Consider the following 12,329-nt stretch of genomic DNA (forward strand, 5'->3'; position numbering starts at 1 on the left):
CCCGTACTGATAAAGACACACACACCTATAGCCTCACAATACTGATGACCTGATCCTAAACACTATCAACCCGTACTGATAAAGACACACAGGCCTATAGCCTCACAATACTGATGACCTGACCCTAAACACTATCAACCCGTACTGATAAAGACACACAGGCCTATAGCCTCACAATACTGATGACCTGATCCTAAACACTATCAACCCGTACTGATAAAGACACACAGGCCTATAGCCTCACAATACTGATGACCTGATCCTAAACACTATCAACCCGTACTGATAAAGACACACAGGCCTATAGCCTCTAGCGCCATGTGCTTCTGCACTTTCATTTATCTTCCTTTTCTGTCCATCCCGAATAATCAATAACCTCTTAATGATTTTTGTGAAGGTATTATGTTGCAGGAAGGGAAGAGAGAAGCCTGAACTGTGCTTGTGTTGTGGGACGGAGAGAGATAGAGAGAAGAGAGAGAGAGACAGAAGTGGGAATAGGACAGGAGGAAGGAGAGGAGATAGGGAGTGTGACTGTGGCCCCAGCTGGCAGACTAACAGACAGAGATAGACAGACTAATAGACAGAGAGATAGACAGACAGAGAAATAGACAGACAGACTAACAGACAAAGAGATAGACAGAGACTAGACTGACAGTGAAAAACAGAATTGTTTGAACCTCTGACAACACATGGGACATTTGATAGTTATCGGTCCTATGGGACTGGCCCATTATGAGGAGAGGAGAGGAGAGGAGAGGAGAGGAGAGGAAAAGAGAAGAGAAGAGAAGAGAAGAGAAGAGAAGAGAAGAGAAGAGAGGAGAGGAGAGGAGAGGAGAGGAGAGGAGAGGAGAGGAGAGGAGAGGAGAGGAGAGGAGAGGAGAGAAGAGGAGAGGAGAGGAGAGGAGAGAAGAGAAGAGAAGAGAAGAGAAGAGAAGAGAAGAGAAGAGGAGAGGAGAGGAGAGGAGAGGAGAGGAGAGGAGAGGAGAGGAGAGGAGAGGAGAGGAGAGAAGAGAAGAGAATAGAAGAGAGGAGAGGAGGAGCCAATGTAGATTACAGCTTTATGAACAGAGAGCTAGAGTGAGCTGTGATCAAGTTAGGACAATCCCACAGTGTCAGACACGATGCATATGAATTCATCCATCCATTTAACTGAAACTGGAAAATTATGCCGCATTATCCCCTTTCCTCCTCCTCTTCCTCCTCCTCTTCCTCCTCCCCAACTTCTTATCTGAATATATAACCTACATAGCCTAAAGCCCATGTTGGAAAAAAATGGTTAGTTTGAACATTTGAAATTGGATTTCATGTAGCAAGAGAAGAATCTTTCGGATGCCATCCAATTTAGAGGAAATATATTTTTGACCATTCAAAATCTATTAAATTTAGAGAATAAATGTTTTTTGACCATTCAAAATCTATTAAATTTAGAGAATAAATGTTTTTTGACCATTCAAAATCTATTAAATTTAGAGAATAAATGTTTTTTGACCATTCAAAATCTATTAAATTTAGAGAATAAATGTTTTTGGACCATTCAAAATCTATTAAATTTAGAGAATAAATGTTTTTTGACCATTCAAAAAAAACACGATGAGATTGAAGATTATTATTGTGTTACCATGGTTTTTTTGTGATGAAAGACACATCTCATTTGGGATTTAAATGATGAGAACATCAATAACCTGATGATACATCATGTCCCAAGCAGACTTCTAGGTTCCAACACACTACCAGACGGTAGTCAACTATATCAACAGGAGCCATCAGCGAATAGCAGGTAAATGTCACTGCAAACCAACAGTGAGGATCTGAAGTCATTCAAAAAAAATGATACAGTGATTCACTGGCTGCAAATATAACACTATAATCAATGAGGCTATTACTACGACAGCAGCCTACACTGACTACAGCAATTGGCGATGCAGAAACGACACTATGGATTTACACACGATCTATTGCCATAAATAAGAGACAATGTGATTATTTATGAGAAATATAAATCATTCCCACAGCCTTCTTTACCTTGAGGTAGTCGTTTTCAGAACGTAGGTCTTCAATTTCCCGTATCAAATCCTCCTCGGTTATCTCCTTGCTGCATTCCAGTTTTATAAATGGTGCGCTTGCTGATGATTTCTCCTGTTTACTCCCATCTCCTCCGTGACCGTGAGCACCTGCTCCTGGAGCCTGAGCCATGCCGCCTTTCCCCGCTGCTGCCACTACCGCACCCTCCGCGCTACCCTCCGTGGTGCGCAATGAAAGCCCACCACTACAAGCAGTAGCCCCTGCCGCGTCTGTTGCTGATGCTCCTGCCTGCAGAGGATAATCCGCTCCCACATGATCCCTGTCGCTGGACCCAGAGCCCCCCGACTCCCCGTCGCTGCTGGCGGCCGCGGTCAGGCGTTGTTCTTCGGATAGGGGCTCAGAGGGACAGTCGGAGAGATCGGAGTTGCTGTCCGTCTGACTGACCCTGCCGACAGGGATAGCACCGGTTGGGACGCGGATTGGTGAGGCATGGCTGAGTGGGCGGTGGTGAGACGCGGTCAGAGTGGCTATTTTACTCTTCTTGGCTTTGAGGGCGAGGTGTGGACTGCTGTCCGAAGTCGGTTTGCTGGCGGTGGTCGTTTTATGCTCCGGGGCTGCATGTTGGATGACCTTAACAGTCTTTTTCGTGCCTGTGGAGGACTTGGTGCTGTGACTTTTCACCGCGGCTGGTTTGTTATCCTTCGCTCCGGTTGGGGTGCGCCTGGTGATGCGGCTTTGATTGGATGACACGGGCACAGGAGAAGAGTGCTGATGCTTGGTCAGTTTGGGGGATTTTGGTACGATAACCGTTGGTTTGGGCGAGGAGCGGAAGGAGTGGACATCCTTCAGGAACGGCCTGGCCGGAGACGATGCTCGGTTTAACCGTTTCTTCTCCAACTGGTGGTTTGGCGGTTTGGTGGATTCGCTGATCCCAGAGCCACTGGAGCTCTCCATGTTACAACCCCCAGACGACACCGGTGGAGGAGGGGAGGAGGAGGAGGGTGCTGGAAGAATAAATGTTCAGTCCACAACACACAGGAAGAATACCCTTGACAGGCGACAGCAGAAACACGGTCCTGTCTCCCCGTGGTTCTTCTCATCACTCCCGGTTGGTGATGCTCACCCGGAACGGTCCTTTATTCCGGTTGTATTGCATTCCGTTGGTTAGATAGATTATCCTACATTCACCAGGTTGTCATTGTACTCCGCTCTATGATAGTAGCCAGGTGGCTCTCCGCTTTTTCTCCTTGAATGAAGGAATCGCGGCAATACACGGGATTATTGCACAAACCGATGCTAAACAGATGGCATCTGCGGTGTCGCTGGTTGTAAAGTGTAATGGTTTGAATTATTAATCCAGCCGTTTTCTTATTCCCTGATATGATTCCTTCATTCCTCCATCTCGTCCTCTCTCTCTCTCTGGGCCCCTGTCTGTCCGTGTGTCAGTGGCTCCCCAGTCCTTCGCCCTTTCTCATTCCTTCCGTCTGTCTGACAGGGAAAATCTGCAATCCCTGCCGTCTCGAGCCTGACGCCGGCCGTGCGGTGGTTCCTACCAGGGCGCATGCGCGTTATTTCTCACAAATTTCTCACCGAAAACATGGCACCCAGGTCAGACGTGCCTTCGTGCGCATGCCCCAATATCGCACACTCAGTCACGCACGAGAGACAAGCACGAACGCACACCATTTAAGATGACGGATATCAAAAAGTGAGTCACTCATCCACTACCCAGTAGTAGTTCCTCTCCATACCCTGTTCAATTGTATTATAAAGATACCTATATTGTCCTACTACAAAACTTTTTAGAAATGAGCAAGTGGTTGTTGTATGAAAGGGGAAATACTCAAGAGACGGTGCTGAAGCAGGTGCTGTGGGGTTTATAACGGTTTCTATGTAACCGAAATGCTGACGTCAACAAACGGAGTTTCAAATAGCAAACGGAGGCAGAAAACATATATTTAATTCACATAAATCCTTCACTTTCAAAGAAGAAAATACATTTTAGTAGTGTTTATATCCACTATCAAACAGCACTGTCCGGTGGTCTACTGTCATCCTCACTCAGTAGTTTTGGTAATACCGTTTTTAAACTCCTAACACCCCTTAGCCATGATATATAGGCCATATGCCACCAGGTCTTTATGCTTAAATCTCTATGGGACACTGCATTTTCCTGGTGTGGCAGCGTAGCCTAGTGGTTAGAGTGTTGGACTAGTAACCAAAAGGTTGTTAGATCGAATCCCCCGAGCTGACAAGGTAAAAATCTGTCTTTCTGCCGCTGAACAAGACAGTTAAACTCACTGTTCCCTGGCTGGCCGTCATTGTAAATAAAGAATTTGTTCTCAACTGACTTGCCTGGTTAAATATAAAATGTCAACATAAAGAAGAGCAAAACCAATGGCAGGTGGTCTAACTGTGAAACAGCAGCATGCATCATTGAACAACAGAGCAGTTTGGGTAATAAATATATATCTTTATTCGCACTTCATTAGTTACACGAACGCAACAAAAAAAATGTTATCAATACCAAAATCCACTTCAAAACATGACAACTGTTTTTTTTTATTTTCCAAATAACTCAAACTTGTTTTATATAAAAGCAGGGTTGAGGTGAATTGAAGTCGGTCCATTCAGGAAGTAAACTATAATTCGAAAAAAAAATACTTCTAAGTAAACTGAAATAAAACCAGACATTTATATGAAAACTTATTTTACAAAATTCACTTTTAAATTCATATAAATTTCCTTAATAAGTCACTGAGTTTAATACAAATGAACCCCAACTCTAATACACAGTACTGTCTTTCATCTTTAAAAAGATGGAATCTGCAGGGGGGGTGGGGGGGACACATGGACACGGTCCTCCCCCAGCATCGTTGTTATGGGTTTTGCTCTGTTGATGAAGCAGTGTTGAGGATCACCAAGGGAAAATAAATAGCAGGACATCTACTGCTGTTCTAATCGCATGTGCAATGATGTCAGAGGGGGGGGGGGGGGGGCGACGACAATGTTGGTTGTTTGCAATCACTTTGTTGTTGTGGTAATATCTCAAACAGACGTGTCAGTTTGAGTAGATTACAGCTTTAAAAGGATGTGTGTAACAGGTACCTGCCAAAACAAAGGAAACACCAGCATAAAGTAACCTCATAGGGCGCTAGGCCAACGCGAGCCGTCAGGCCAACGCGAGCCGCAAGGCCAACGCGAGCCGCAAGGCCAACGCGAGCCGCAAGGCCAATCCCTCTCCTCTTCCGAACCCCCCCACCAGAGAGTATAGATAGACTTGTCTGTAGAACAGAGATGGTTATAGTAGGACACCAGAGAGTATAGATAGACTTGTCTGTAGAACAGAGATGGTTATAGTAGGACACCAGAGAGTATAGATAGACTTGTCTGTAGAACAGAGATGGTCAATGCCATGTTTATTACTAACTGAGCGGGGGGGGGGGGGGGGGGGGGGGTAGTGTACATTTATTTAAATACTTGATCTCAATCAATCTATCGATCTTTTGATTGATTGATTGATACTTGATCGGACTCCTTCTCAATCTAACAGTCTAAAACATGTAACCAGGAGTGGAATTGAAGGTGGGGAAAAAGGCGAGTCACAACCATTGTATCACTGGGCATTCAGCTCAAAAATGCTGAGATTTTTTACATGTCAATTCCACCCCTGTATGTAACCCGTAACCCATATGCACCAGAAACACTTCCAAGAACCACAAATAAATACCACAAAGAAAACAATAAACAATAGCAGGACAGCTCAAAGGGTTCAATTAGAGTTCATGTTATCATAGCCTAACAGTTAGCTGGTAACAGTTAGCTGGTGACAGTTAGCTGGTGACAGTTAGCTGGTAACAGTTAGCTGGTGACAGTTAGCTGGTGACAGTCCAGCTGGTGACAGTCCAGCTGGTGACAGGAAGCTGGTGACAGTCCAGCTGGTGACAGTCCAGCTGGTAACAGTCCAGCTGGTGACAGTCCAGCTGGTGACAGTCCAGCTGGTAACAGTCCAGCTGGTGACAGTCCAGCTGGTGACAGTCCAGCTGGTGACAGTCCAGCTGGTGACAGTCCAGCTGGTGACAGTCCAGCTGGTAACAGTCCAGCTGGTGACAGTCCAGCTGGTGACAGTCCAGCTGGTGACAGTCAGCTGGTGACAGTCCAGCTGGTGACAGTCCAGCTGGTGACAGTCCAGCTGGTGACAGTCCAGCTGGTGACAGTCCAGCTGGTAACAGTCCAGCTGGTGACAGTCCAGCTGGTGACAGTCCAGCTGGTGACAGTCCAGCTGGTGACAGTCCAGCTGGTGACAGTCCAGCTGGTGACAGTCAGGTAAGGTCGGGTATTAGATTCTAAAAGATGTACTGGACTAGCCAATCAGCAATGACCAGTGCCTTGGGGGTTGGACCAGTGTAGCAGCTGAAGATGGGACCCTAAGTATGATGGGATGTGAATTGCTTAATTAAACTCAGGAACCACACCTGTGTGGAAGCACCGATTTTTCAAACGTATCCTTTCTTTGGCAGTTACCTGTATCTTAACTATGCATTTTGACCTAAAATATTATGTGTATATTGATAGGACAATCTAGACAACAATCAATTTGAGAGGCAGCCTTTCTTGACTCAAAACCAATCCAACATTTCCATCACTGACATTTCACTAACGGTTGAAAGGTATAAACCTTCAATCTGAGGCCTTTCAAACAACCATTACTAAAGACAACTATTACCAAAGACAACTATTACCAAAGACAACTATTACCAAAGACAACTATTACTAAAGACAACTATTACTAAAGACAACTATTACTAAAGACAACTATTACTAAATACAACTATTACTAAAGACAACTATTACTAAATACAACTATTACTAAAGACAACTATTACTAAATACAACTATTACTAAAGACAACTATTACTAAATACAACTATTACTAAATACAACTATTACTAAATACAACTATTACTAAATACAACTATTACTAAATACAACTATTACTAAAGACAACTATTACTAAAGACAACTATTACTAAATACAACTATTACTAAAGACAACTATTACTACTATTACTAAAGACAACTATTACTAAAGACAACTATTACTAAATACAACTATTACTAAATACAACTATTACTAAATACAACTATTACTAAATACAACTATTACTAAAGACAACTATTACTAAAGACAACTATTACTAAAGACAACTATTACTAAAGACAACTATTACTAAAGACAACTATTACTACTATTACTAAAGACAACTATTACTAAAGACAACTATTACTAAAGACAACTATTACTAAAGACAACTATTACTAAAGACAACTATTACTAAAGACAACTATTACTACTATTACTAAAGACAACTATTACTAAATACAACTATTACTAAAGTCACAATGACAAGAGTCCATCCTCCCCAGATAGCTGGTGTAACGGGTCCAAAAGCATTCCAAAACACATATCTTTAACTTCACAGAGATTTCTTGTTTTTGACCATTTCAATCGTTTCTTGTTGGGGTTTGATCTACGTAGACCTACCATGTTGAATTTGAGGAGTAGTTCACCATTAAAATGATCTACACGAGCCAAATCGAGTCACTCAAAATCAATTCATCCCAATACTGAATGTTGCACCACCAAAAACTTTCCCCGACGACAAAATGAACATGTCTTTACACTTTCATTTCTGTCTGTTCTACAATGCAACACAGAAAGTGTAACTTATCTATGGAGGGACACGGATCACTTTTTTTTTAGTGGTATTTCAACTTAAGAGGAAGTGAAAAACATGAGGATAATAACATTACCATGACAATATTAGTACCAAAAATAAAGTGTACTTCAAAAGCAACATGTTTTTTTTGGAGTCTGTACAAAGAGAGAACCCTGTGACTGACTGTATGTAGACACCTCCCATCTTCATAGACACCTCATATAGACTGACTGCATGTAGACACCTCCCATCTTCATAGACACCTCATATAGACTGACTGCATGTAGACACCTCCCATCTTCATAGACACCTCATATAGACTGACTGCATGTAGACACCTCCCATCTTCATAGACACCTCATATAGACTGACTGCATGTAGACACCTCCCATCTTCATAGACACCTCATATAGACTGACTGCATGTAGACACCTCCCATCTTCATAGACACCTCATATAGACTGACTGCATGTAGACACCTCCCATCTTCATAGACACCTCATATAGACTGACTGCATGTAGACACCTCCCATCTTCATAGACACCTCATATAGACTGACTGCATGTAGACACCTCCCATCTTCATAGACACCTCATATAGACTGACTGCATGTAGACACCTCCCATCTTCATAGACACCTCATATAGACTGACTGCATGTAGACACCTCCCATCTTCATAGACACCTCATATAGACTGACTGCATGTAGACACCTCCCATCTTCATAGACACCTCATATAGACTGACTGCATGTAGACACCTCCCATCTTCATAGACACCTCATATAGACTGACTGCATGTAGACACCTCCCATCTTCATAGACACCTCATATAGACTGACTGCATGTAGACACCTCCCATCTTCATAGACACCTCATATAGACTGACTGCATGTAGACACCTCCCATCTTCATAGACACCCCATATAGACTGACTGTATGTAGACACCTCCCATCTTCATAGAGATTGACAGACTGAAATAGGGGACTAACCCAATTAGGGGGAGAAAGTTTTTTTTTTTTTGTTCTTGCAAAACGGTTTTGGTATAGTGTGCACTAATGAATGTGACCCCAGGAGTGGCACTGATAAGGGTTAACACTGAAAACAACCAGAACAGAAAACCAAGCCACTCATAATGAATGTGACCCCAGGAGTGGCACTGATAAGGGTTAACACTGAAAACAACCGGAACAGAAAACCAAGCCACTCATAATGAATGTGACCCCAGGAGTGGCACTGATAAGGGTTAACACTGAAAACAACCGGAACAGAAAACCAAGCCACTCATAATGAATGTGACCCCAGGAGTGGCACTGATAAGGGTTAACACTGAAAACAACCGGAACAGAAAACCAAGCCATTCATAATGAATGTGACCCCAGGAGTGGCACTGATAAGGGTTAACACTGAAAACAACCGGAACAGAAAACCAAGCCACTCATAATGAATGTGACCCCAGGAGTGGCACTGATAAGGGTTAACACTGAAAACAACTGGAACAGAAAACCAAGCCATTCATAATGACTGTAAGGCAACACAAAGTGCATTCTGGGAAAAAAATTCAGACCGCTTCACTTTTTGTTACGTTAAAGCCTTACTCTAAAATCTACTCAAATGTTATTCAATGAAGCAAAAACAGGTTTAGATTTTTTTTCTCTTCAAATTCATAAACAAATATTAAAACTGAAATATCACATTTACATAAGTATTCAGACCCTTTACTCAGTAGTTTGTTGAAGCACCTTTGGCAGCGATTACAGCCTTGAGTCTTCTTGGGTATGACACTACAAGCTTGTCACACCTGTATTTGGGGAGTTTCTCTCATTCTTCTCTGCAGATCTTCTCAAGCCCTGTCAGGTTGGATGGGAGTGTCACTGCACAGCTATTTTCAGGTTTCTCCAGAGATGTTCGATTGGGTTTAAGTCCGGGCTCTGGCTGAGCCACTCAAGGACATTCAAAGACTTGTCCCGATGTTACTCCTGCGTTGTCTTGGCTGTGTGCTTAGGGTCGTTGTCCTGATCTAAGGTGAACCTTTGCCCACCCAGTCTGAGGTCTTGAGCAGGTTTTCATCAAGGATCTCTCTGTACTTTTCTCTGTTCATCTTTCCCTCGATCCTAACTAGTTGCCACCACGATGCTTCACCGTAGGCAAGGTGCCAGGTTTCCTCCAGACGTGATGCTTGGTTTCATCAGACCAGAGAATCTTGTTTCTCATGGTCAGAGTCCTTTAGGTGCCTTTTGGCAAACTCCAAGCGGGCTGTCATGTGCCTTTTTACTGAGGAGTGGCTTCCATTTGGCCACTCTACCATAAAGGCCTGATTGGTGGAGTGCTGCAGAGATGGTTGTCCTTCTGGAAGGTTCTCCCATCTCCACAGAGGAACTATGGACCTCCGTCAGAGTGACCATTCTTGGTCACCTACCTCCCTGACCAAGGCCCTTATCCCCCGATTGCTTAGTTTGGCCGGGCGGTCAGCTATAGGAAAAGTCTTGGTGGTTCCAAACTTCTTCCATTTAAGAATGGAGGCCACTGTGTTCTTGGGGACCTTCAATGGTACCCTTCCCCAGATCTGTGCCTCGACACAATCCCCTCTCTGAGCTCTACGGACAATTCCAACCTCATGGCTTGGTTTTTGCTCTGAAGTGCACTGTCAACTGTGAGACCTTATATAGACAGGTGTATGCCTTTCCAAATTGTGTCCAATCAATTGAATTTATCACAGCTGGACTCCAATCAAGTTGTAGAAACAGCTCAAGGACGATCAATGGAAACAGGATGCACCTGAGCTCAATGTTGAGTCTCATAGCAAAGGGTCTGAATATTTATGTCAATAAGGTATTTCTGTTTTTGCCATTATGGGGTATTGTGATGTCATTATGGGGTATTGTGATGTCATTATGGGGTATTGTGTGTAGATCGATGAGGACATTATTTTATTTAATCCATTTTAGAATAAGGCTGTAACTTTAACAAAATGTGGAAAAAGTTAAGGTGTCTGAATACTTTCCTAATGCACTGTTAATTAACACGACACCGGCGATTTGGCATTATTGTCCGTAAAAAAACAAACACACGTTGAAATTGTTGATACAGATGGTCCTGTCCAATACAAAATGCCGGTTTTCTGATTGAATATCCACGTCAGCCCCAAAATGACAACATATACAGTACCAGTCAAAAGTTTGGATAATATAATAATAGTGAAGACATCAAAACTATGAAATAACACATATGGAATCATGTAGTAACCCAAACATTTATATTTAAGATTCTTCAAAGTAGTCACCCTTTGCCTTGATGACAGCGTTACACCCTCTTGGCATTCTCTCAACCAGTTTCATGAGGTAGTCACCTGGAATGCATTTCAATTAACAGGTGTGCCTTGTTAAAAGTTCATTTGTAGAATTTCTTTCCTTTGTGTTTGAGACAATCAGTTGTGTTGTGACAAGGTAGGGGTGGTATACAGAAGATAGCCCTATCTGGTAAAAGACCAAGTCCATATTATGGCAAGAACATCTCAAATAAGCAAAGAGAAACGAGTCCATCATTACTTTAAGCCATGACAGTCAGTCAATCCGGAACATTTCAAGAACTTTGAAAGTTCCTTCAAGTGCAGTTGCAAAAACCATCAGGCGCTATGATGAAACTGGCTCTCATGAGAACCACCACAGGAAAGGAAGACCCAGAGTTACATCTGCTGCAGAGGATGCGTTCATTAGATTTACCAGCCTCAGAAATTGCAGCCCAAATAAATGTTTCAGAGAGTTCAAGTAACAGACGCATCTCAACATCAACTGTTCAGAGGAGACTGTGTGAATCAGGCCTTCCTGGTCTAATTGCTGCAAGGAAACCACTACTAAAGAACACCAATAAGAAGAGACTTGTGTGGGCCAATAAACAATGTCCTTTGGTCTGATGAGTCCAAATTCGAGATATTTGGTTCTAACAGCTGTGTCTTTGTGAGACGCAGAGTAGGTGAACAGATGATGTCCGCATGTGTGGTTCCCACCATGAAGCATGGAGGAGGTGGTGTGATGGTGCTTTGCTGTTGACACTGTCAGGGATTTATTTAGAATTCAAGGCACACTGAACCAGCATGGCTACCACAGCATTCTGCAGCTATACGCCATCCCTTCTGGTTTGCGCTTAGTGGGACTACCATTTGTTTTTCAACAGGACAAGGACCTACAGGCTGTTTAAGGGCTATTTGACCAAGAAGGAGAGTGATTGAGTGCTGCATCAGATGATCTGGCCTCCACAATCACCCGACCTCAACCCAGTTGAGATGGTTTGGGACGAGTTGGACCGCAGAGCGAAGGAAAATAAGCCAACAAGTGCTCAGCATATGTGGGAACTCCTTCAAGACTGTTGGAAAAGCATTCCAGGTGAAGCTGGTTGAGAGAATGCCAAGAGTGTGCAAAGGGTGGCTACTTTTGAAGAATCTCAAATATATTTTGATTTGTTTAACACTTTTACTACATGATTCCATATGTGTTATTTCATAGTTTTGACATCTTCACAATTAGTCTACAATGTAGAAAATAGTTTTTTTTAAATAAAGAAAAACCCTTGAATGAGAAGGTTTGTCC

The 12,329-nt window shown here is 43.0% G+C and overlaps 1 protein-coding gene across 2 annotated transcripts in view; it reads right to left on the bottom strand.

Moving 5' to 3' along the window:
- LOC110508256 (microtubule cross-linking factor 1-like) overlaps positions 1–4,800 on the bottom strand; it is a 123,674-nt gene extending 118,874 nt beyond the window's left edge. For both annotated transcript variants that reach the window (XM_090226013.1, XM_090226011.1), the window contains exon 1: positions 2,023–4,800. In XM_090226013.1, the coding sequence (XP_090082139.1) occupies positions 2,023–2,976 (954 nt within the window). In that variant the 5' untranslated portion in view covers positions 2,977–4,800. The remainder of the gene's footprint in view (positions 1–2,022) is intronic.
- Between the last annotated feature and the right edge of the window lie 7,529 nt (positions 4,801–12,329).

The sequence above is a fragment of the Oncorhynchus mykiss genome, chromosome 28 (genome assembly GCF_057628025.1).
Source record: "Oncorhynchus mykiss isolate SJ-2025 chromosome 28, ASM5762802v1, whole genome shotgun sequence".
NCBI classification, from domain to species: domain Eukaryota; kingdom Metazoa; phylum Chordata; class Actinopteri; order Salmoniformes; family Salmonidae; genus Oncorhynchus; species Oncorhynchus mykiss.